At 30.4% G+C, this 26576-nt stretch overlaps 2 protein-coding genes across 2 annotated transcripts; both read right to left on the reverse strand.

The window, feature by feature from the left end:
- Nucleotides 1-8190: 8190 nt before the first annotated feature.
- LOC108487793 (vacuolar iron transporter homolog 2-like) lies at nt 8191-9161 on the reverse strand. Its single transcript, XM_017792151.2, has 2 exons — nt 8840-9161; nt 8191-8611 (listed from the first exon to the last, which is right to left on the reverse strand). Exons 1-2 carry the CDS (start codon nt 9159-9161, stop codon nt 8292-8294), a joined length of 642 nt encoding a protein of 213 aa, XP_017647640.1. The 3' UTR covers nt 8191-8291.
- Nucleotides 9162-10498: 1337 nt separating this feature from the next.
- On the reverse strand, nt 10499-13056 carry LOC108489691 (40S ribosomal protein S9-2-like). Its single transcript, XM_017794388.2, has 3 exons — nt 12902-13056; nt 11777-12158; nt 10499-10925 (listed from the first exon to the last, which is right to left on the reverse strand). Exons 1-3 carry the CDS (start codon nt 12927-12929, stop codon nt 10742-10744), a joined length of 594 nt encoding a protein of 197 aa, XP_017649877.1. The 5' UTR covers nt 12930-13056; the 3' UTR covers nt 10499-10741.
- Between the last annotated feature and the right edge of the window lie 13520 nt (nt 13057-26576).

Here is a 26576-nt window from a genome sequence, read left to right on the forward strand (position 1 = left end):
AATTGACGCTCTTCCTCTAACACAACAACCTGCAAAAATGATTATCAACAACCATTTTTATGATTATTATTGCTTTTTTTTAAAGAATAGATGTCAAAACACTGTTTGTGTAGGAATAAAATAAGTAAAAATATTCAAGAAGAATAAACAAATTAGTGGAATAACTACAGAGGGAAAAAAACCATTTTTAACAATAAAATATATTGGAAATTCAAAGTCTTATGTTAGATTCCATGAAAAAAAGGGTAAACATGTTATCATTTACTAATGAAAAGTTAATGGTTTAGTTCCAAATTGAATAAAAAACATGAAATTTTAAACAACAGTAAGCAAAACCCTAGCTGAAACCATCGACGGTGGAGGACCCGAAATCAGCAAAGAGAGTGGGGTCCACCTACAAAGTAGGATGCTGGATGCGGCGGAATCGTTCCCATTGGACTGAGAGAGTTTAGCGATGGATGAAGGCGACCTGTGAACCTACTTCTTCTTCCACTTCCTCACCAGTCCACTGAACACCGTCGAACCACCATACCTAACGGAAGCTCGGCCGAGCTTAGTGGAGCCCACTCTTTCCATTTTTATATTCCAAATTTTGAAGATAATTATCAAGAGTTACAAGCAAAAAAAAGAATTTTTTTTCGAGTGAATGAAGTATCTGGTTTCAGAATAGAGGGGAATAGAGAAAGAGAGAAGAAGAAAAAAGATGGAAACAAAATGAAAAAAAATGTTTAATAGATGATGTCATCTATGACATTGTGCACTTATGTGGCATGCCACATAAGCTACATTGTTGACCTGCAGTTTTAATTGACGGTCAACTCACGTTTACCGTTAAAATGGGGCTGATTTTGAAAAAAATCGTAACGTTGAGGGTATCAATAAAAAAAGGTTAAGGGCCCAAACCCAAAAACCCATAAATGTTAAGGTATTTTATGCAATTATGCCTTAAATTTTCTGGACTTTTGGTTTTTGGACTAATATTTGGATTTAGTTTTGGTTTTGGTTTCGGGCTGTGATGGTTTGTTATTCAATGAAAGATTTTTGCATGATTTCTGTTAATTAATAATTGGTTTTTCAAAATTAAACAAGCTAAGGTTTTTCCGCTGCAAATTTGAAATGAGTTTAACAAAAGTTTCAAAATATGCTTAAACGACAAAACTATATGTTTTCACTTATCGAAATCACAGTTTTCAAGTTATAACTCCAGAATTTTCCACTGCAAAACTATGTATTCAACTAAGAATTTTTCCGTAAAATAGATAAGTTCTACGCATGACTTTCCAAAAAAAAAATATAAGAGTATTGCCAAAAATAATATTTTTAGATTACTCGATCTTTCAATGCTAGTTTTTTGTTAAGGTTTTCAAGCGAGAAGAGTAATATCTCAAGATCTGGTCATAACCTCTAGGTTGGGTTTGGGTTGTTACATTAAATTTAAACCAAAATAATTTGAATAAAGGAAAACCCCATATTAATATATCAGGCACTATATCAATATTTCATCTTTGGACAAAATATTAACTTTTAAGTGATATTTTGGTGTAGTAATTAAACACTAACAATAAGCACATGTCGAATAATAAATCTTTCTTTGGGTCGATTTATTACTCATATGTAAAACCAAATAATCGTCACATGTTTATTACCAAAATTGTACATGCAATTTTGTTAAATATTAACTTTCCTTTGTGCCAATCGATATTAACATGGCTTAATTTACATGCGCACAACCTTTTATGTTTTAAAACAAAATAATTTCAATAACAAATGTCACTTTGGCAACTTAATATTTTTAATTAAGTTATTTTAATATATATATATATATATATCAATATTCAAATTTTAAAATTTCCATAATAGTTAAAGGTCAAAACTAAATTTTTTAATGCTCTATAGTTTTGAATAACCCAAAATAAGATTGTCTTAATGCCACCATCAGAATCGAAAACCTTAATTTTTGATTGATTTAATAAAAACAATAATGATGATGAATTAATCATAGAATGAAAACTATTTCTTTTACCAACTAGACAATTCCATTATTATGATGCCATGATTGATGTTTAAAAAACACAATTCGTTTAAATTTACACTAAAGCATTTAACATCAAAATTTTAAAAAAAGAAAAAAAAACATGAAATATGCTAATAACAAACATCAATAGATCATGCTCTAAAGGGGAATCAGATTCAGAATTGAAAATAAAAAATCAATGGAACAAAGAAACCAAAGACTTAAATTCCCAAAATATGAATAGCATGATTGTTAGGAAATACTCACTTACCAATTAAGCCTTGAATAAGAAAAGGGAGTTTTATAACAGTCCTGTGCCACAAACATTTAATAATTTCTACAATTGATTAGAAACGTAACTTGGATCTTTAATATACTCAACTTGTCATTGATAAACTATCCAGTTTAAGGCAACCAGAGTAGTGTCGATTAAAGCAAATTGTAAAGTAACCAAATTCAAAACCATGAGCACAATCAATAAAAAAGGACATGCGGTGGTAGAATCAATAATTAACAGACGCATGAAAGCCACCCCTTTAAAGCCATACCCATCATCGATATTGATTTCATTAATGAAACCCATCCAAAACTTGCCATATTTTTCTTTCTTAATCGCACAAAATATATTACCAAAGCTAAATAAGTCTGTCTTCTCATTTAAAGATATACCAAAAGCATTCAACCAAAATATTGAGCCACTATTTTATTTCAAAGCAAAAATTAACCGTAACCCACTTTAAACAACAATGGGTTTATTTACATTAAAAATCGAAAAATACCAAAATTAAGAAATTAAAATCGAAAACCCTAAAACTTTTGATATAGAGAATCAAAATTTAAGAAATTTTATAAATAATTAAAATATCAAATTCATAAATTTTGAAAAATGAATCAACCCAAAACGATAGAGAATCAATTCGTTCTCAATTAGTTAACATGAAGAGGTTCGGATGCCACTTGTTAAAATCATAAAACAAGATCTGATATATAAAAAAAAAAAACTTAACAAACCAGGATCTGCCATGTAAAATCATCAAGAACAAAACTAAATGCAAAAGCGTACATGAATCCATTGATTTATTGGAATCTTCGATCTTATAGTTTTGATCTTCCAAATTAGCACATAATTAATCTAGACAAGGTGACTCTCTCTTTTGTAAAGATGAGATATTAGAAAATTTATGTTATGTATAATTTGGGGACCATAACTTTAATATATAACTTTTGCACATTAATCCTAATTTCTAATCAGCCCATCATTAATTAGAAATTAGTTAGTAGAGTATCCATACTTTATTCAATAACTAAAGCTCAATAAACCTTAATAAAATTAGATCATTTTAATTTGAGCTAGCCTTTTATGATTGTAAATAATAACATATAATTACTCTTATTATATATGGGATGTCCATATTTTTCAACATTGAAACCAAAGCGAAACCAAAACCATATTGAATAAAACCAAAATATCCAAAATCGATAATTGTGGTTCCATTTAGTGGTTTTACCAAATTTGAGCTTTGTAATATATATATATATATATATATATATATATATATATATATATATTACCTTGTTTTGGGAAAAAAATCTAATATTATAATTTTTTTCACAACAATCATAGTCTTTTTTAGATTCATTTATACATTTATAAAGTGAATTAAATAATTAAGTTAATATCATAATCATCAATAAGACCATTTAACAAATCATTTTAATTTAAGCTATTAAATTGATAAATCATTCAAAGTTATTAAAAGGAAAGCTAACACATAATCATTCGTATATCTAATTGTAACTCCCTAAACCATCTCTATCGCCGGATTAGAGTTTTGGAGTACTACAGTACAATTCGGAACATTTAACTTCAAACAAACAAATATTCAAATTAAATACTAACATTCAAATACACATTTCATTTATTGAATAGTTGCACTTACGAGCCTTAAATCGGACCTTAAAAATAGATTTAGGACATTTAGGGATCATTTTGAAACAAAATATAGATTTTTAGGAAAATTGAAAAATTTTAGAAACAGGGGTCACACAACTATCTGACATAGCCCAGACCGTGTAGACATTCAAAGTATGGACACATGATCGTGTCTCAGCCCGTGTGGTGTTCAAAATAGGGTTACATGATCGTGTGTCAGCCCGTGTGTACATTTGATGTTGGGTCACACGGCTGTGTCGTTGACTGTATTCCACATTGACTTGAAACACACGGTCGTGTAGGGTGACCATGTGTGTCACACGACGGTGTGACAGCTCGTGTCCCAGACCATGTGCTGCATAAATTGCCCCTAAAACAAGCCAAATCAAGTCTACATTCTTGCCCACTAAGACACACCATACCTAGCCTATTTCACATGATTAAAAGCACATTCAAAACACCAAAAACATGTCAAATATTCATCCATCCTATGTCTAACCCATATGCTATCAAAAGACACCACAATCACAAATTAAACAAAATCCCATTTAACATTACAAGTTCATTCAATAAACTTAGATCAAACATACCAAAAACCATGACTTGCCTAATATAAGATAGAACATGCACAAGTGTAACTTCACCTATTTACTTCATTGTTTACAACACAACACCAACTAAGCACTTGACCATAATAAGCTTATCACAAACTCAAAACATCAAAGGAACCAAGATTACATTTAAACTCTATACATGCCAAAACATATACATATCATTTAATCTAAATGCCCATCCAATGTACCCTCATTGGTACCACAATAAACATCTAAAACAATTCAAACTCAATGCTAAAAAACTAACATTAAACATATATCTCAATTTGACAATTTCTTTCACATCCTAGTTCTACCATAAGTCATTTACTTAAAAAGACACTCACAAATGACTAAATCACATATTTACATATACCTTAACAAGTCAAAATCAAAACATATGGACAAGAACTCTCAAATCACATCACATTGGCCAAATAACATAAAACACCTATTACATGTCATTTATAACCATCAACATAATAACTAAAGTCTACCAAAATGATGGACGGATAGTGTGAATGTACTCCAAAAAAAATTCCAATCGATCAAGCTTTCCGATGATATGAAAGACAAAGAAAACAACAACATAAGAAACTAGTGCTTAGTAAGCTCGTATAATCTTAAACGTAAACTTACCTTTTAAACTCAATTTCTATGAATTTGATGCATAATCTTATTATCATTCTCATGAATTTATGAAATCCTATACACATCACAAGTTCCACAAGTTAGTGAGCTCAATAACAAAGACATATAATCTCATAATTTCATAAAACACATAATAGTAACATATCAAATATACCTTTCATTCATCATTATACCAATTTGCATAAAATATCCAAATCAAAGCATTATATCAACATCTTCCATTTCAACTTTCATGATCACATAACAATTCATATAATTAAGTTTACTCTTTTAAGTCTTTATTACCTATTGGACCAAATAGAATATCATTAGATACTTGAGATAATACTCATATAACCATTTAATTCTCTAAACACACCATAAACATAACTAGATAACATATTTATAGACATATGAAACATATAATTAACCAAGGCATTAATATTCATTATCAAACTATACTAATCAAAACATTCATCTCATATTCATACTTATAATACATATCTCACTTGAAACATGATTCCTGAATAATGGTTGAAGGATGAGATACCAACCTTTTCATTGCTATCATTTTCAACCTTTTCATTGCTATATTTTTCAACCTTTTCATTTGTTATCCTTTTTGGATAAATTTCTTTTCAACATTTTCATAGATTCGGAAATACCAAATGTAATGTCATGGTGTCTTTCAGATGTAATGTCATGGTGTCTTTCAGCTGTGGTCTTTTCCTTTTTCGAGTATAATACCATGATGTATTTCAATAACGGACCTTTTCTTTGCTCAAATCAAAACAATCTTAATCATCAATACATAAATACTTATATAAAGATATCAATTTACTTCTACAAATCAAATAAATTAATTTAATTAAAATACGAACTTACCTCAACTAAATAGGTGCAAAAACAAAGCCGACGACTAGTCCGATACTTTAGCTTTTCCTCGATTTAGTTTCTATTGGCTTGTTTCTTGATCTAAATAACAATATTTTTTATTCAATTAAACCATTCCAGCACTTAGATAAGTAGTTTAACATAATTAAGTCCTTCCATCATCATTTTACATAATTATCCCAGCATTTTACCTTTTATACAATTTAGTCCTAAATTCGAAATTTGCAAATTAACCACATTTAATCCCAATTCAAGCTAACTGAATTTCCCATTATTCCTATACAACCCATAGTTATCACCTTTTCACAAGAATTTCACGCAACTTTACTATTTTAACAACTTAGTCCTTAAACTTTAAAATTAACTAAAATCACTTTATAAAGTAGTCCTATTTAACTATCAAGCTTAATAATCTATCATAAAAATTCAAGAACATCACAAATTCATCCATGGTACAATTCTAAACATTTAAAATTTTACAATTTAGTTCCTAGATTACTTAAATTAAACTCCAACGATCTCAAAAATATAAAAATTATTAAAAATGGACTAAAAAATATACCCCTTCGATGGTTTGCCGAATCCTTTAAGCCTCATGGTGGAAGAAAAAAAACATGAAGATGACTTTTGTTTTACTTATTTTAACATATTTTATTTATAATATTATTATTAAATACCTATTTTATTATTATTATTAACTAGTCCATCCACTAACCGTCCAACAACATTAAAATGAGTTTAATTATCTAACAAGTCCATCCAATCATGTTTATTTGATAAATTAACACCTTTAAACTAATAGCGATTGACTTTTCAACTATTATGATTTAATCTTTTCTCTTAATTAACTATTTAAATGTTAAAATTTTTAACTAAAATTTTAATATGACCCTAATAATACTCCAAAAATATTAAATAAAATATTTACGGGTTCGGTTTATAGAAATGAGGTCCCGATATCGCATTTTCTAAAACCACTTGACTTTAGGGACATATATGTACTTGACCTATTTATTTGTTCAATTAACAAAAATCATAACATCAAATTTCAACGGAATTCTATACTTGACTCGTAAATATTAAATAATAACATTTACAAACTCATTCGTCAGACTTGTGACCTTGAAATTACCGTTTTCGACACCATTAAAAAACAGTTATTACACTATTTTTTTTTTTGTGTGTGTTATAATTTAGTGACCACAATATACCATATAATTTATTAAATTCATAACTATCAAATATATATAATTGTGAAAAATTATTTTTATAAATAAAATATTATAAAATTTAATAAACAATTTTCTTAAAATTAAAATTATGTTTATAATTAAAATGATTATATTTAAGAAATGATCCACTTATTAAAACTACACTTTTAGATGATATCTAGTTTTAATAATAATAATAACAATAATAATAATAGGATTAAATTAATTAGTTCATATAGACATTGAAATCTTCAATTTATTATTCTACTAGGACTATTTTTTTAAACATAGATTTTTTTTATTTAGTTTGATTGGATAAAACGAGTTTCATATGAAAAAAAATCAAACACGAACTAAATTATGCGGTTTAGATGATAACATCAATCCAAAATTGAACCGAACAATATAAAACCCTAATCGAATATATCAATTTAAATCGATTTATCAATTTTTCCAATTTCTTTACTCAACCCTAATTCTCCCGATATAAATTAATCTTAAATTCATTTATATAACTTAAAAAGTAGTTTCATAGAACTTCACCAACCACCTTAAAATCTTCAACACTAAATTTAGGGAAATTCCAGCTTAAAATACCAAGGAAAATAAGATTGTACCTGATTGAGGTCCACCTTGGAAGCAACTATAAATGGCGTGCTATTTTTTAATTGTTTTTATTCTAATCGAAAAAGCATAAAGCATTTTGAAGAAAATGAATCATTCAGAAACCATGGATTTAAGCTCTTTATGATTAAAATGATTAAAGTATTAATACATTGTCTCTCATTAAATTTTTATAATTTGATAGAAACAATGTATTCTACCTTAAATCAAATTCCAGGCATTTAACTTTTACAAATATACATTTGCTTTGCACTACTTTAATTTTTATTTAAAAACCTTAAATTATATAATTTTCTATATTACATTATTAAATGATAATCACATTCCCCAATCATCTTGTATATATATTGACATATACAGTATTTCTTATTAACTAGATAATATTTAAAACCCTAGTCAGTGTCGCTGCCATGGTGGTATCTATCGAAGGGCTTAAGTAAACCGTAAGTAATGGCCATGGCAACCCACCCTCCAAAAAGAACTCTGGCTGCTGATATCCTAACTGGGGAGCCCCCAAGACAAGCTCCAAAGCAACCGAAGACCGCAAGAGCTATAGATGAAACCACTGCAATCACCACAATCCGGATAACATGTTGTTCAATAAAAGCAGCAGATGCCAGAGGAACAACTGCCCCGCATAGAAATGACAAAGCCGAAGCTGAAGCCGCCTTACACGGGTTGGGCAGTGCGTTTTCCTTGTCATGATCATCATCTTGCACCAATGTTACTAGTGCTTTAGTTTTTAAATCATCGGTCATCACTTTCATTATAGGAGATCTACGGGGAGACAGACCCTGGGGCAAATTTGGCTCTAGAATTATAACAGGAGAGAACATTTTTTCTATCGGTTCACGGCTGCATGGTCCATCTAAGTTTGTCTCTCTTAACCTGCTTGCTTTAGCCGTAGTAGCACAGCAAGTCATATCTAGTTTATTGACACCATCATTTTGCATGCCTGTATCAGTTTTTGAAGCCTGCTCAATATCTCTTTGGGTTGAAACGGAAACAAACTCGCCAACAGCCATGCTACAGGCACCTGCAATGGCTCCAGCTACTCCAGAGAGGATCATGGACCATTTATCATCATTTGCTGCACCTATACCAAGCATTAGGGATGTGGTCGAAAGCAACCCATCGTTAGCTCCTAGAATGGCTGCTCTAATCCACTGACCTCGTTGCACAAGTTCCGTCCCTTGATAGGTTTCATTGGCTACAGAAATACTTTGCTCAGGACATGGTTCAGTTGTGTGTGGGGAAGCCATGGGAAGAGTTATTCGGGGATAAATAGCAGTGAATAGCGTACAGGAATCTGGATGGAGTGTGGCTCGCAATGTTAAGACACACTCAGAGCACGTGGATATATATAATATAAGTAGAATATATTAGAAACTGAGAGATGCGAATTACGTTCCTACAAAATAGGGGTTTCATAGGATCTAGAGATCCATAGGTGGTGCCGTGGAAGATTACAAACAGGGAAGAAGTGAAGTGGGACGTTGGGGTCTATAGATTTGTCTTGTCCAACCCGTCCTTCAAACTTAACTAGTAATTGTTTGTTTCCTTCTCGTTCCTATCTGCCTTGAGATGCTTGGCTTGTCTAAACTGGACTTAATTAATTGCCATCTCAGAAGCATTTTAACTCTCCTAAAGGGTTACAGGTTTGGAGAATTTTAAAAATAATTATAAATAATTTTTATTTTCAAATATTTTAAAATGGTTTTTATTTATTAGATTGTTTTTTTAAATATTGGTGAAAAGATTTCTCCACTCCTTAATTTCGAAAATGATAATTAAGGACAATTAATCATGACATTAATGTCTTTAGTCAATTGTATATAATTTTAATTAGTATAACAATAAATTTAGCTCTTAATGTTTACATGTTTTGTCAAAGTGATTTAGATATTAAAAATTATATAAATTTATCTATAACATTTACACATTTACATATATGTTACAAGCTAAATTTGTTAAATCATTATCAATTTGATAGAATGTGTAAATTTTAAAAGTTAAATTTATTATTATACCAATTAAAATTATGTACAATTATTTTTAATTGCTCACTTTTGAAATTTACAATGATTAAATTATTTTATTTTTTGAGACAAACCAATAAATTCAATTTTGAAATTGATAGGATTTGGAAAGTTTTTTTTTTTTAACAAAAATATTACAATATTGTCTAAAAATGGACTCAACGATTCAAGGTAGGTTGCTTCTTAGCAGCTTTAGCCTTGATTAGTTAGATTCGTCCTATGGCTCGAGTTTTACTTTGCTTTTTTTAGTTGGTGGAAACCTGAAGCAAGCATGTTTTCTCCTAGCATGAGTTGACTATTTATTATGAGTTTCAGGTTTGTTTTTTGTTTTTTTTTACTGAAATGACCATGAATGTAAAGTTACTTTCAAAATAACAAGTTTCTAGGTCTTAAACATCGAGATCTTCACACTTCATATTTTTCTTCTATTCTATAAATGTTTAATTTTGAACCATTTTCACCCACTTACGTGTCTTTTGTATTTTTCATTGACTTTTTTCCTTTCAATTGGCATCTAATCAACAGATTATAGAAAAGCACAGTTTGGCCCTTAAATAAGGTTTTAGGTTTAATAGAATACGTCATCCATTAAAATACTTCAATCCTTAAACAGCATACTTACTTAAATAGCTTTAAATCAGGGATAAAAAAACACAGATTACTAAATGCAAGACATATACCAATATCCGCTACAGTAGAGATCTGGAAACAAAACTCAAACCATGTCTAACAATGGAGGTGATGGCAAAGTTTCAAACATATGCTTTCAAGGGTTCCTAGTTGCAGGGTAATGGCCTTAACGTTTACTCATCTTCCTCATCATCGCCATCTCCCCCAGCAGCCTTCTTGGCAGCTGCTCTCTGGTTCTTTCTCTTCACTCTTCCAGGGCGGCCACCTCCGAAGGGACTTGTGAGAGAGAAGTCAATATGTTTTTGAGAGTCAACCCTCACCATGAAAGATGGGATGTTGACCACTTGCCTACCAACCCTATCAAGAAAATAACAACAAACATCAAGATAGACCAAGCAATTCATGTATGGATATTATGTTCATACATTTTGTTACATCACAACTATTTTATCTTTCTACAAATTTCAATAATTTAATAATTCTATTATATAGATTTTAAGTCATTCGTGTCATTTCTTTTGTGTTTTAGTTATTTCTGTCAAGCAACGTGTCATGTCTTATATTGGCAACTCTATATCAGGATGCAACATTAAGAGTATCCATAAATTATCTAGTACTCAATTAGCCTACATCTATGAAACTGCTCAAACAAGAAATTGTGTATAGAAATATGCAAAGTACCAAGCAACAAATCACAACATGCAAAACAAAAGCCACATAGGAATATCAGCAATCAGCCAAAGGACTTGTTAGAAAACTAGTTGCAAAACGCTCATAATCCTGTAAACATGCAGCTTCACTAAACCACTGTGGCACTTGAGCTTATGTTGCTCTAACACTTTATTCCAACACATTTTAGACATGGGTAAATAAAAGTATCCACATCAAGCTCCATATTCAAAACTAACACCCCAGTCTAAATAAGATAGGCTTGAAAAAATAAAGGATACTCATAAGATGTGAAAAATCCTAAACATACATCCTTAGCACCAAACAGTTAATGATTTAAGAACACATAATCAAAAGACAGTTGGCAAACATGAAAACGTGCATCAATAGAATAAAAAGATGAACTATTTATAGTTAACAGGCACATCACGTGCAACAAAAGATGACTGGTGCAGTTTCTAGAAACAACCTAACCATCAATATGTAAACACAGTAAAATAAACTCCAGGCTGCTTTATAGCAAGAAGAGTAATGATTACCTTATGTGCCTTTGCCTAATCAACACACGAGCATGGTGAATCGACTTGGCCATCCCAGTCTTGAATACTAGTGTTTGCAAACGACGCTCAAGAAAGTTCTCAACAGTCAAAGCCAAGACGTAATCAAGCTTGTTTTGGCTCTCATCCAAAAGTCCATACCTATTCATCCTACGAAGAAGCGCTTCACCTTCAAAAATACGCCGAGGGTTCTTCTCATCAAGAGTGAGAAGATCCCTAGCAGCATTACGGATACGGCTCAAAGCATACTGAACCCTCCACAACTCCCTCTTACATCGGAGTCCATACTCTCCTACAAGTCTCAACTCTGCATCCAATCGTTCCTTTTCATAAGGACGCCTAGGCTTCTTAAAGGTCTTCCCATCTACAACCATACATCAATTTCATCACCATCATCCTCATCAACAACAACAACAACAATAATGTGATTCAACTAATTAGTAAGTCAGGGAACAATCATATAACCGCAAATGAGCACAAAACAATCATAACGATATCTTCTTTTTTTAATCATATCAAGAAAAGCACCAAAACCATTAACCTAAACAAGTATATTTATCAAATAGGATCCGAGAGTACCGAACACCAATCAACCAATTATGCTGTTTTTTAGGTCATATAATCTACAAAGTCGGAAACCATACAAACGTTAAATCCCCACTGGAGACCAGTAAGATTCAAGCTTGAAACCTCAAATATGGAATCTTTCTAACTGCTTTATATCAATTATAATATAATCTTCTCTTTAATTACCAAATAGTAATCTAATAGAATACATCAACAGGTAACAAATAGATCAAATCGGCTAAGAAATAAGAATAAAGCGAAATCCAAGGTAAAGATCATTTCTAACAACCTAAACTACATCAAACACAAAAAAACCCCGCTTATTAAATAAAAAAGCGAGAACTATAGTATTATACCAGCTAAATACAAAAGTCCATTTCTCAGAACCAAAAAAAAAAAAAATCGAAAAATGGAATAAAATTGGGTAAAACATTCACTTTCATAGTATAATACAAACTCAGTTGAAACTACAGAATACGAAGAAAAGAAAGCAAAAAATAATGAAAGTGGAGTCGGGAAAAGACAATGGAATTAGCTTACAGTTGCGGTAGAAACTGACGTGAACCATGTCGGCGCCGGCTTCTCGTCAGAGCCGAGATAGAAACAGGGTGGGTGCAAAAGGAAGAAGCCGAAGTTAAAAAGAAAGAAGAGGCGAAGCGTGATCTTTTATATTACGGAAACCCAAAACCCTAAAATTTCCCTATCCTTTTTAGGGCTTTTAACGGGCTCTTTTGGTGAATAGGATTCAATGTCTTCTATTTTGGGCCTCTTGTGTTCAACGGTTGAACGACATTAATTAAAATTATAGAATACAGAATTCAAATATTAAAATGGACGAAACTCGAATAAGTTCAAATCTGAAAAAGTTGAGTCTAACAAATTTAGAATCCGAATTTAATACTATAAAAAAATAAATCAAATTGCAATTAATAATTGCATTCTAATATCTTTAAGTAATTAATTAAAATAAATTTTAATATATGATGAAATAACTATTTTAAATATTTTAGATATATTCTAAGGCTGAAAGTTTACTATTTCATAATGAATATAAATTATAATGTATTACTTCAACTTAAGTTTATCTAATCAATTATTTTAAATAGCAATATAATTAATTCATAATTTATTATAATTTGTACTGAGAAGTGACAATAACAAATGTCGATTGTAATTAAAATATCATATTACAATAAAAATACTCTTTTTTAGAAAAAAAAAATCGTATCCATTAATAAACCAATGTGGAAAACTCAAAACAAAGATAAAACAAAGGGAGCACCTAAACCCAAGTTATTAAGCTTGTCCAATACACTTAATCCTAGCTCCTTATTTTATCATCTAAACTAGACGATTTTTTAGCATTAACAATATTAGCAATATTAAAAGGATAGTCAGTACAATTGGTGTAATTCGCTCTCAATAAAGCTCTCGTTGCCAAGACATGAGCAGCCTTATTAGCGTCCCTATAAATCCAGCATTACAAATAAGACTAAAATCTAAGGCAATAAAGACACAATCCATTAGTAACAAACCTGAATTTGAGGCATCTACTTCACCAAGAAGAAAAGCTTATCAAAGTCTTTGACTATTAGTCTCCATTACAATGTTATCTAAATACAAATACTTGAGCTAGAAAAGGACATCCCGCATCGCAATAATTTCTGACTAAAAGTGATCAAGAGTGCTCTTCATGAAAACGAAAATACATCGCACAAAGTAACCTGAACCATTTTGCACAACTATTTCCATCCCACACATTTACTATCAACAAAAATGGCTCCATCAATATTACATTTAAGCTTTCCTCTATTCAACCTCTGCCAACAAACCTTCCCTGCCTCTATCGACATGTGCATGATAGTTCGAAAGTTGTGAACCAACCTCGTTTCCAACCAACATTGCATAAATTCATCTACATGTTGTACAAGTTGGCCCTCTATCATAACCTTTTGTTTCCAAACCACCGTATTCCTACTATGCCAAATACCCTATAACATCCCCAGAACTCACCTCCTCATGTCATCTTATTGATCAACCGAAGTCCTATGAACAAGCTTATCAATCGACATAACATTGGTATAAAACCAAGTTCCTGCCACATAGCAAGTGCGGAAGCACAATGTATAAAAGTGTTATCCAAATCCTCATAAGCTTGGTGACATATTGGACAAAGAGGATCAATATTCACCCCATGATTCAAAAGCTTACTAATCAAGGAACAAAACCACACAATAATTTTCATAAAATTCTTTAATCTCTGGTGGCAAAACCTCATTCCAAAGGGATGGCCAAGGATCATTGACATAAAAATCTATAATGTTGGTGAACAAACAGAAAGCCACTCGATAATTCGACTTAACAAAGTAATGGCCATTAAAATTGCCATATAAAAGCATCATTCATTGAGAACCAACTCAAAGGCATACGCAGAATCCACTCAACATCATACAGTATAAATAGTCCTTCCACCATATCCTTATCCCACAATCCTCTAGTAAGGAGAAACAAATCACAAACATGCATGTAATCACATCCATTAAGGGGAGCAGTGTCGACAAGAAAGTTAACATCACCATTAACCCAAGGATCATGAAAGACACTAATAATATTTATGTTTCTAATCCACCATCTAATGCCTTCAAGAATCACCACTTTAGCCTTATGAATACTCTTCAATTAAAAGAGGGAGATGCACCCTCCATTGAATCAAGAAACCCAACAATTGGGAAATTTTTAAATTTGAAAATCCTGTACGAAAGAGACTTAAGCAAAGTAAAGAATCTCCATCCTTACTTAACAAGTAGCACTAGATGAAAATAATACAGATTACAGAATCCCATCCTACCAAATTTCTTTGAAATATAAAGCTTATCCTAAGACACCCTATGGACTTTCCTCCGCCCATTACCAAATCCACGCCAAAACGAATTCATCATTTTCAGCAAGTCATCGCAAGAATTGTGGGGAAGCAAAAAAACACTCATGTTATACACTGAAACAACTTGAGCTACTATTTTAATCACGACCTCCTTTCTTGCTCCAGAAACCAACCTATTATTCCAACTCAAAATATGCTTAATCAAGCATTCCTTAATAAAAGCAAAAACATGCTTTTTTTTCGACCAATTAAAAATGGTAGATCCAAATACTTCCCATGGTTAAGAGGTGCAGCAACTCCAAGAATGGTGGACATGATGTTGGATATGGCGCCCTGAGTGTACTATATTCGTTTGTAAACTTATATTTTTTTCGAACAGATTAGTTAATAAAACAAATTCATGGATTACATTAGTACACTTTATATAAATTGTCCCCATATGGTTTTTGCATGCAAAGCAAAATAGAAACAAATATTAGCTCACTGGTTGTTTAATATTTAAACTAATATTAAGCAATATTACGTGGTCAAATCGTAATATGGAAAGACAACTTATATCAATAGGCAAACCTAAATATGTTATTAGTCTAATCGAAAATGAGCAAACCGATTGAAAGACTGATATATCGCCTATCAAGTCCAATTGGGAAGATGATTTGTCTTGAGCATCAAAGCGGATGACTCCTAGAAGATAAAGACAGATGTGACTGACCGGACTGACAGTACATCAGACATGACCCAAGAAGAATAGATCCTAAATTCATTTGTGGATTTATTCACTTGTGAAATTCATAGGGTGGCATACCTAAATCCTGAGTGGATAACGGACTATGTATATGTGACTCGTATATTTTGATGTAAGTAAAAGCTTGAGTTTAAATAGATAAGGAACTGAACGTTGGTGTGTAAGGTATACGACTTCTGCAGTATGTAGCATCATTCACAATAGTAGAATTCATAGCCCGAGACATGGGTAAATGATATCCTCTAATTGGTATTACATAGTTGATGAAAAGTAAATGAGGTTACGGGTCGTTTGTCTTTGTGATGAATGACTTGATTACTATTTGAATGACTTGATCAATAATGACAACTTTCAAAAACTTTAACAGTTTTATAAATTGGTACATGGCCAGCTAAATCAAACTCTTATGTCCTCAAATCTATAAAAATTACAAGAAAATGACTTGATTCATTGCCTAATTTTATGGTCAAATAGACAATGGTTTGAAAACTTTCTTCGACCTTTTTCTTTCTATAAAGACGACAAAAGAGGAGGAAGATGATATTATTCTCTTTCTTTCCACTTAACTTGATATTTATAGTTTAATTAGTAGTTAACTAACTTAATAAATCATAGTTAATTACCATAATCCACCTTTAATTTTATTTAGTGGAGATTGCCATAAGTTTCCATTAACTTTTACTTAATAATGGTTTATTAACTATCTTCACCGCTTTGGTTAATTGTTATTTAAGTCCCCAAACCTTTAACCAATTAAAACTTTATAGCGATTGAACTTTTACAATTTAGTCACGAGCCTTAATAAATTATTTAAGTGACAAAATTGATGTACCAAACATCAATATTCTTTTATATCAACTCCGTAAATATTCATATTTAATATTTACCAACTCAATTTACGGAAATGAGATTCCAAAACCGTCTTTTCTTATACCACTAAAAATCAGGTTGTTATAGTCACACTGCTTGGCATAGAACTTAGACAAGGATTTATTGTCTTGCATCCTTAGGGTCTCAAACCTTGTAGTTAGCTTCTGAATTTTAGACTGTTGCTTTATAGTTTTGGCCCCTTTATGGGAAATTTAGTTCAAGCTTCTTTGATAGTAGTACACTTAGAAATATGCTTGAACTTTTGAGGGTCAACTCCAAAAACAATTACATTAAGGTTTTTGGAGTTTGCATTTGCTAGTTTTTCTTCATCACTTATGCAAGTTATTTCAAGCTTAAGAGTATTCACACTAGTTACATTAGTTGTTGGTGGTTCCCAACTAGTCAAAATTGAACGTTAAGCTATTTTATCAATGGACTTGATAAAACCCCTTATCCTTTCTTTCTAAGGCATATTTTGTACCATCCAAGATAAGGGACCTTGAGACTTATGTTCCTCTCATCTCAATTGCAAATCAATGATAGGATCTCCATTCAGTGTTTTAAGTGCCTAGGTCTAATACGAAATTTGAATTCATTGAATTTGCTTTTTAGATTTTCATTTTGTTGCAGTTAGAGGTGTTCAATCGGTTAACTGACCCGAAATAATATTAACCGAATTAACCGACCCTTCAAAATTTTTAACCGTTAACAGAACCGAAAATTTTTCAAAAAAATCATTCGAACCGAATTTTTTTGGGTTAATTTGGTCGGTTAACCGAAAATTATATGTTTTTAAATTTTTTGTTAAAATAAGTATAAAATTAACCGAATTAATCGAATTAACCGAATTACCCGAATTACCCAAATTAACTGAATTATTTGTATAAAATTATATGTTTTTTATTTTTAGTTTTAGTTTTAGATTTTTATTTTTATTTATTAAATTATTTGTAATTTTTATGATTGGGTTGGGTAATTGGGTTGGGTTGGGTATTTGGGTTAATATATATTAGATTGGGTATTTGGGTTTATGTTGGATTGGATTTGAGTGAATAATGGGCTATTTATATATTATAATTTTATTTATTAATTTTTTTGGTTAAACTGAAAAAATTCGGTTAATCAACCGGTTTCGAACCGAATTAACCGTTAACCGAAAATTCAAAAAATTATTAACCGACTCCTAACTGAATTAATTCGGTTAACCGACCGATTAATCGAATTCGGTCAGTTAACCGAATTTTTTCGATTTTACCCGAATTTTGCATACCCTAATCGCAGTTGAACAAACTTACCAACTATTGTAAAATAGAAATGGACACCAACTTGAATGTACTAAATCTTATGACCAGCCCTTTTTCAAGTAGAAGGCCCGTTACGTTTTCTAAAGTAACCATACAATTGTGAGTTGGAAGAAGAAAAGTAGGAGTCTTGAGCCTCCATCATCCTACCAGAGCAGAGATCAACTCTAAGAGTAACAAAAACTTGTCGATTGGAGTAACATTATATAAACATGCATCTTATAAGCGGGGAATTATTACTGGATTTGGCTTCTTAAATTTCATGTTTTTCTAGGCATCCTAACATTTGTAGATGATTTTAAGGTTTAAGTGGGGGAGATTTAACTTGGTATGAAAATAAAGAAATGGGAGAGATATTTATACAAAGAGAGTGAAGGTCGCCCAATTAGTCTCTTTAGCTCAACCTTAACACTCATGGCTGATTGGGTGTGGAGGTTAGTCATATAAGACCATTTCGTACCTTGAGAAGCACCAAATTCGTTGTTTTTTAATGGATACACTTAAGAATATTCTTTTTCCCAATAAAAGGGTTTATAGAAAAGCAGCCAACAAGGTTGACATTAACAAAGAAAAGCATTAAACTTTGCGATATCATAATAGATCAAAATCAGATATTGACCGTAACCCATCTTAAATGTGTCAAGTGGCACTATGGCTTTAACACTTACGTACCCTTGCTTTTCCTTGTTTAGTAAATTTGCATAACTACCCTTTGTTTCCGTGCATAATTTCTAAATTTAATTATATGCACATTCGTATTTTTTATTCGCATGATATAACAATTAATATTACATAAAATTTAATAAATTTATGTATATTTATGTTTTTTAAGTGACTAAAACGTAATATTTTAAATATAAATAATTAAAATATAATTTTAAAATAAAAATAATTAATTTTAAAGTTTATCCTAAAAATGTTTCTTCATTATTTAAACATGTTAAAAGTAAAATTATAGGATGTAACTAATTATGCAAATGAATACGTGGTAAAATTGTCATTGAGGAGGTAAGAAGTCATTCAATCAAAATGCTAGAGTTCATTTATAGGTAATAGATTAGATTGCCTGAAAAATAGAGATATATTTATCGGCTTGACTTTATCTTCCAATGTTTTCTACAATTCCACATGTAATTTAGTTGAACCAGATTGATTGAATTTTTTTCTTTCAGAAAAAAATGTGGGGATTTTCTCCTCAACTCTATCGTGTCTCATGAAGGTTATAGGGTAGGAATACCTCAAGGAACAGCGTATTTTTGTTGGAAGACAATCAATTCTTCCTGAAAAAGTTTGGGAAGTAAATTTGATAAAATTTTCAAACAAGTCTTTGATATTGTCTTTTATGGCTCTTAATTTTGCTCACAAAAAATTGTCATTTGTGCTCATGAAGTCACTCATAAAATAATTTTAATATTATTAATAATCAAATCTAAAAAATAAAAAAATTTCTAAATTTATGATAAATACAGACATATTTGAACCATATATAAAGGTCAGGCAGACACTTCATTGTCCGTAATATTGGGCTCCCTTTCGAAAAACAAAGCAACACTGGCTTGTTCGTTTAAGTTTAAATTTTTAATTTGGTAAGATTCGTGCAAGTTTAATGAATAAAATTCTCTTCTTCTTCTTTTTTCATATATTTTAATTTTATAATTTTTTTTTCCTTATTTTTAAAAATTTGGCTTTGTTTTTCCAACAGACTGATTTTAGTCTCACCCCCTTTTTTTTTTTTTTTGTTTTTAATGTTTTGTAGTTGAAGATTCTGGTTTACTTTTTCTTTTTAATGTATTTTATTTTAATTAAATAATGTGGAATATGCATATGGTAATGTGTACAGTCACATTACAGTCAAATAATTACATATAAAGTACAAAAATAAAACAATCTCATCATTTTTAAACGGAGTTAAAAACGAAGAGTGAAAAAGAACAAAATAGAAGACCAATTTATGTACTTCAAATGTTTTTCTATTTTTAAAATTTTTATTTTTAATAATTTTTGGAAATTTTATATTTTAAATTATTTTCAACATAACATGCAAAAAAAAAATAGTGACATTAATTATTGTAATGTGAGTTACCATATTTTTTAATAATTTTGTTAAATTATAACTAATGTAACGTATAATATTACAAAAATACATGTTTATGTGATAATTTATATCTCTTTGATATTGTGAATCATAAATTTAGAAAGAAATCATTTTGGTATTTTATTAACATGACCAAGTGTTAGTCTAACCTATAAAGAAGTTAGTTTTTCCTTTTCATTTTAATCAAATGCCAGATTTGTATAATATAGCAAGTAATTAGCTTAGATAAGAAAAACAATCAAGTTAATATCCATTAACCTAGCTATTAATTAACCTTATTATAAGTTAGTGGGAAAATGATGACAAGTGATTTACTAAAGCATTAACATAACTTTATCAAAATTGTTTTATTGCTAATATAACCTTAGTTTAATTGTCATTTAAGGCACTTGTCAATTTAAAAGTTAATTTCCTTTCATTCTAATCACCAATCAATTTAGTTTCTATGTTATTTTTATTAATTGTTTTAATTCAATAACACCTAATTATTTTACCTCTTCATTTCGTACTTGACCTATAATTATTAATTTTATTATAATTATATAGTAACTCAATTTAACTAATTCAGTCCAAAACTGAATTTTACGACTCTATTGAAAATCGAGTCGTTACAAGTTTGTTAAGTATGTAGGGTTAGATTATATTCTAAATAGATAGAGGAAAATTGTTATGCGTTTGGAAATATTACATGTACAATTATGTTGTGAGATGAGTTTTATAAGGTGCCTGAATGGTTTGGATTTGTATTAATGTCGATGTTATTTTGTTAATGGTTGATTTATGCCGAATCATTAATGATGTGTTATGCATGACTATCTAGCCCAATTAAACAATACTGGATTGAGTTTGGATATAGTTGACATGTCATAGGATATGTTGTATATCGGTGAGAGTTTTATTTTGGCACTTGTGTGCAATTTATTAGACGCACCTATGCAATCTTAAATATGGTACTTGTATGCACACTCTGGAGTGTTAGGGATATATGTGTTCACACATATAGAGCCTTTGTGCTCATTGACGCTTGTGCTCAAAATGTTGTGGAGTATTAGGGATTCCGCCCTTATGCCATTCATTGTGTCAATTTGTGGTTAATAGGGCTTCTAATTAATGTAACATAAGAGTTAATATGGAACCAAAATGGTTAATTAATGGTTTACGAATGTGACTGCTATGGAAATTTGGGATATTGTTTATTATTGATTATGACAATATGACATGGTCGTACTTTAGCTGAATGGAAAAATGAGAGTGTATGCTTGTATATGCAGTAATGATTTATATTTACGTAGAAATGTTTAATGGAATCTTTACTTGATAATCTTATGTTAAAAAATTTCGATTTTGTTAGCATCATTGAGGTTCATTACTCAGCATACAGTTTGTTTGTTATTGTGTACAGATTTGAAGCTTTGTTAAAAGTTTATTTGAGTGTCTATAGCATTCAAGAAGATCTCAAAACTCAGCTTCATTTGATTTGTAACAATTATTTATGTTAGAGTAGTAAATGGCATGTACCAGTGTTTAGGATGCTTTTCATTCTAGTACTAAGTGACTTTGGTTATTAATGTGGTTATTGGGCATTTTGGTATTATTTTGACACTTACTTGGTCATTCGATTAACTTTTGATGGATTTTGATTTATAAAATACAAGATGGCATGAAAGGTTGTTAGTTAACCATTTACTTGTCATATGATATTTTGATGCATTAAGTTATTTCTTATGAAATTTTGAGTTGATTTTAGTATGTGTAAGTTGTGTATAAAAGTTTGGTTGCATGTTAGACTTCTTTTAGTACTTTTTAGAAGTCTAATTGCATGCCAAATTTTGTATATTTGCACTAATATCTTGAGATGTAATGAACATGTCTTGAGACATCAAAAATATTTTTGACAACTTGGTACACTTTTGGGTAGAGGTATTGAGATATGACATGTTTGTCTTGAGACATTGAGCATTTTATCTCAAGGCATAAAACATAGAATCTAAATTAAGAGAAAATACGTGTAAGGTCTCGAGATAAGCAGTCTTGTCTCAAGACAGTCTACAAATTGTCTACTAAAAATTTGAATTAGTTACATATATGAGGTTTAAATTACATATCATTAATAGAAGAATGCACATTGTAATATTATAATGTTATAATAATTATTATACATTTACAATTTAATTATATAACAATTGATATATTATATGTTCTTAAAAGTGTATGTATATTATTTTTATAATATAATATGTACTAAAGATAATTATGTCATACTACAAAATAAATTTATATTATAATATTTATTTTAATTATATAAACATTAGTTAATTTTTTGTTACATATAAAAGGATCATGTTTAAGAGAAGCTAGATGAGATTTAAGAGAATAAAATGTTAAATAGAAATATTTTTCTGATAAAAATTATTTAAACATATTTAAATATATTATATTTATTATTAAAATATTTATATGTTATTTATTAGTTTGTGAAAATTTTAATCGAGGTTAAAGGTTAATCTTGATGCCTAAAGCATAGGTTTATTTGTTAAGAGTTTTGTGTTGTTGGATGTAAAATTTAAATATTTTGGAGGACCCAAACCTGCAATCTTGGGACACATGATCAAGGATTGCAGTGCGTTCGGGAAAATTGGTGTACATATATCTCACCTGAAAATGCTGTCGTAACCATTTTTTGAAAATAACGGGAATCGACTTGGATTTTAAAAATAAAAGAACGGGAGTCGCCACCAATCCTTTTTTGACGAGGTGCGATCGGATCACCTCATAAAAGTGGTTGTTTTTAATAAATAGTTTGATTTATTTAAACAACAATTTTGGTCTACGCAAATCAAGAAAACAGGTTCGGGAGTCGGTTACGCTCGAGGAAGGATTAGCACCCTTGATACGCCCAAAATTGGTACCTAGTTGATTAATTAGTGTCTTAGTGTCGAAAAATAAAAAAACTTGAAAGAATTTTAAAATACGATCCTTCTTTATAAAAGCTCAAGTGTTAAAGACCCTCTCGTCTCAAAATATAAAATGTCACACCCAAGAAGTTAGGACTCGACATCTTAAATTTTCGAGAGCAAGCTTGCCTTTTGTGAAATCTGTGTATTTTATTAAAAGGGTATTCGATTATTTAGAATAAACGAGAGAAATCGAAACCCGTAGTTAGGGCACGTTTTCTCAATTCTCAAACACCGAATATTGCCTTTATTTCTAAACAAAATTCTTATTTCGAGATGACAAAATATCATACCCGGTAAGTTAGGGCACAACACTTCACATCTTCGAGAATAAGCATTTTTCAAAACTCGTATAATGATTTAAAAGAGTATTCCGTTATTTAGGTTAAATGGGAAAAGTCGAAACCCAGAAGTTAGGACACGATTATTTGGACTACCTAATAACGGATTTTGCTCTTATGAAAGAATTGTTTTAATACATTGAACAAAAAGCAACGCGATTTATAATAAAATGTAAAAGCAAAATATAGCATTGATGTGTATAAGAATATAATAATGGTGCGACGGTGTCAAAACAATAACATGATCAATGTAAAAGATGAAGTAAGATCAAGGTTAATAATATGCAATTATAAACAAATGATAAACATGGCAAGAATAAAAATAACAATGACAACGAAAACGATAACGATAATAATAATAATGTAAATAACAATAGTACGAAACGATAATAACGCATGGTATTTAAATATGATAGTAATAATGTGAATATGAAGTAGTAGGGAGCACATGTATGTAAAACATATAATACCAGATTACAAATATGTATGCAATATTTATTAAAAATAGTAACAATAACAAAGACTAATAATGACGATATATAATTAAACACATAAATGTATATATTAAAAATAATAATATGTATACGTAGTATTAAAATACATAAAATGCGATATTAATGAGACATGTATGCACACAAAATATATGTAATATATTAAAAGATTGGACAGAGTATATGTAAAATATATACATATATAAAATGTATGTAATGTAAGATATGTGCTTAATAGGGAATATAATATATATATATTTAATGAAAGCATATGTGACACACAAATACCTAAAAACAATAGTATTAAGCTATTAATAATGCTATATAACATATATGTATATATACATGAAAATATATGCTACTATATGATAATAATGAAAATATAGAAATACAAAAAGGGCCATTATAATAAAAATATTAAATTAAAGTAATAGTATATGTACAAGAAACTATATATATAAATGTGTATATATACACATATAAAATGTACACTAATATATAATGATAATAGTGATAATGATATGCTAATAAATAGATATGGTATAATAATGGAAATATAAATATAAGATAATATGAGAAATAAAAATATAGAAGTGACGTAGTATTAAGGTATATACATAAAATACAATATTAAGTGATAAATACACGTAATAAGAAATGCATCCGTATTTAAGATATATACATAATAAAAATGCGATATTTGAAATACTTTTATAGTATATATACATGCTAATAATAATAATAATAATAATGTTTAAAATAAATATTAACAATATTATGCAGTATATACATATATATTGAAATGAATGCAATGATAGTATTAGAAGTATGTACACAATATATATGATATATTTAAGGAATATATATATAGATATATGATATTTATATATGGTATAATGTTAATATGTATACGTATATAAAATATAATATAATATTAACATACATATGTGTTAATAAGAATAATAATATTGAAATTATTAATAATACTTTATAACATATATATATATATATAAGTATTAAATAAAATGATAATAATGAACTATTAATAAAAATACAACAATAATAAAATATGATATTATAAATAATATTAAAATAAAATTAGAATAATGAGAAAAAAGGATGAAATTTGAATTAAAATGGAACTTTGAGGCGAGTTTAAAATAAACAAAGGGAAAGGGGATTAACTTGAACACGCGAAATAAATGGAGGGGCTGATCATGAAATTATTCCAAGTCCTCAGAACGTATCGTTTCGATGCGGACCAAAGTGAATCAAAAGCCGAATTAATGGGCTAAAATAAAAAACAAAAGCAGAGAAAAGGGATCCAATTGAAGGAGATGGAAAAGGCAGAGGGATTAGGGGCATAAATAACCCAAAAACGACGAAAACACGCGGATCCCTTGTTAGCGGGTCGGGTCCGATTCGGGTTGTGCCTAAACGGCGTCGTTTTGGGTCTGGGCCTAGGCACCAAAACGGTGCCGTTTCGGAAGGCTATAAAAGCCTAAAATCCTTCAAAAATTTCATTTTTCTTTGGTGTTTTAAAAAAAAAAAAGAAGAGAGCTCTCCTCTCTGCTGGTGGCCCGTGTGCTGATGAGGGCTCCGGCCAGCAGCCTGACCGTCGCTTGCCGTAGCGCCGCCGCGCCGACCGCCGTGGCCGGCCACCGCATGCGGTGCCCGGAGTTCAAAAGGGTATATTTTTTACCTCCTTTTTTTTTATATTTTTTATATGTTTATAATATATGTGTATTTTTTAGTAAAATAGGTTAAAAAGAAAGAAAATAACGATGATAACTAAATGAAATCACCTTGGGCTATTAGATGTTGATTCTCTGTTTGGACTATTTTTGCTCTTGATATTGCTGTGGTCTTCTGCTCTTGCTAGTGTTTAAAATCAAAAATTGCTTTTTATTTTTCACCCCAAAAAAATCCCCCTTACATCGTTTTTGATTCGGCCTTAAATAGCCATTACAAATCTTTTTTTTATATTACATTGTCTCTCTCCTATTGTTGTCGCAGGCAAATGGTAGTGGAGCAGAGGCGGTGGTGGAGGTGCCACTAGCACTGAGGTAGTGGTAGGGGTCAGAAAGTATGGCTGAAAGTTAAGTATAGTGGCAGTGGCTAGGGTTTTTTAGGTTTCTTTTTTGTTTTGTGTTTGGGTCATGTTATTGGGTTAGGGGTTTGGGCTTGAAATTTGGGTTTTGGGGTTAAGAAGTAGGGGTCCCAAAATTGGGCTTGTACAAATGCTATAACTGTTCTTATGACCATTCCGAACTATTTTCTACAAACATCACTGAATCCTGTTGGGGGTGTGTAAAAAGATAGCCATGAATTTTATTCAGGGAGTATCGAATGAGAATAAGAAAGCCAGTTTAGTTGATTGGAACTCTTGATGGTGGAGGAGTTGGCTTGAGAAGACGAGCGTTTTTTTGCCCCAACGCATATTAGGCGAAAATCCTAAGGGAGAAATAGGAAGTAAAGGAGGCGTTGCTGGTTCGTGTTGAGAGAGTAAATTGTTGTTTCATTTGGCGCTCGCTCTC

Source organism: Gossypium arboreum, chromosome 10, assembly GCF_025698485.1.
Source record: "Gossypium arboreum isolate Shixiya-1 chromosome 10, ASM2569848v2, whole genome shotgun sequence".
In the NCBI taxonomy this organism is placed as follows: domain Eukaryota; kingdom Viridiplantae; phylum Streptophyta; class Magnoliopsida; order Malvales; family Malvaceae; genus Gossypium; species Gossypium arboreum.

Coding starts and splice junctions, on each gene's coding strand:
- LOC108487793 (XM_017792151.2), bottom strand. CDS start 9,161: ATGGCTTCCCCACACACAACTGAACCATGTCCTGAGCAAAGTATTTCT. Junction 8,612..8,839: donor TACAGGCATGCAAAATGATG/GTGTCAATAAAC, acceptor CATTGGTGCAAG/ATGATGATCATGACAAGGAA.
- LOC108489691 (XM_017794388.2), bottom strand. CDS start 12,929: ATGGTTCACGTCAGTTTCTACCGCAACT. Junction 12,159..12,901: donor CGTCAGTTTCTACCGCAACT/GTAAGCTAATTC, acceptor GTATGGTTGTAG/ATGGGAAGACCTTTAAGAAG. Junction 10,926..11,776: donor ATTAGGCAAAGGCACATAAG/GTAATCATTACT, acceptor TTTTCTTGATAG/GGTTGGTAGGCAAGTGGTCA.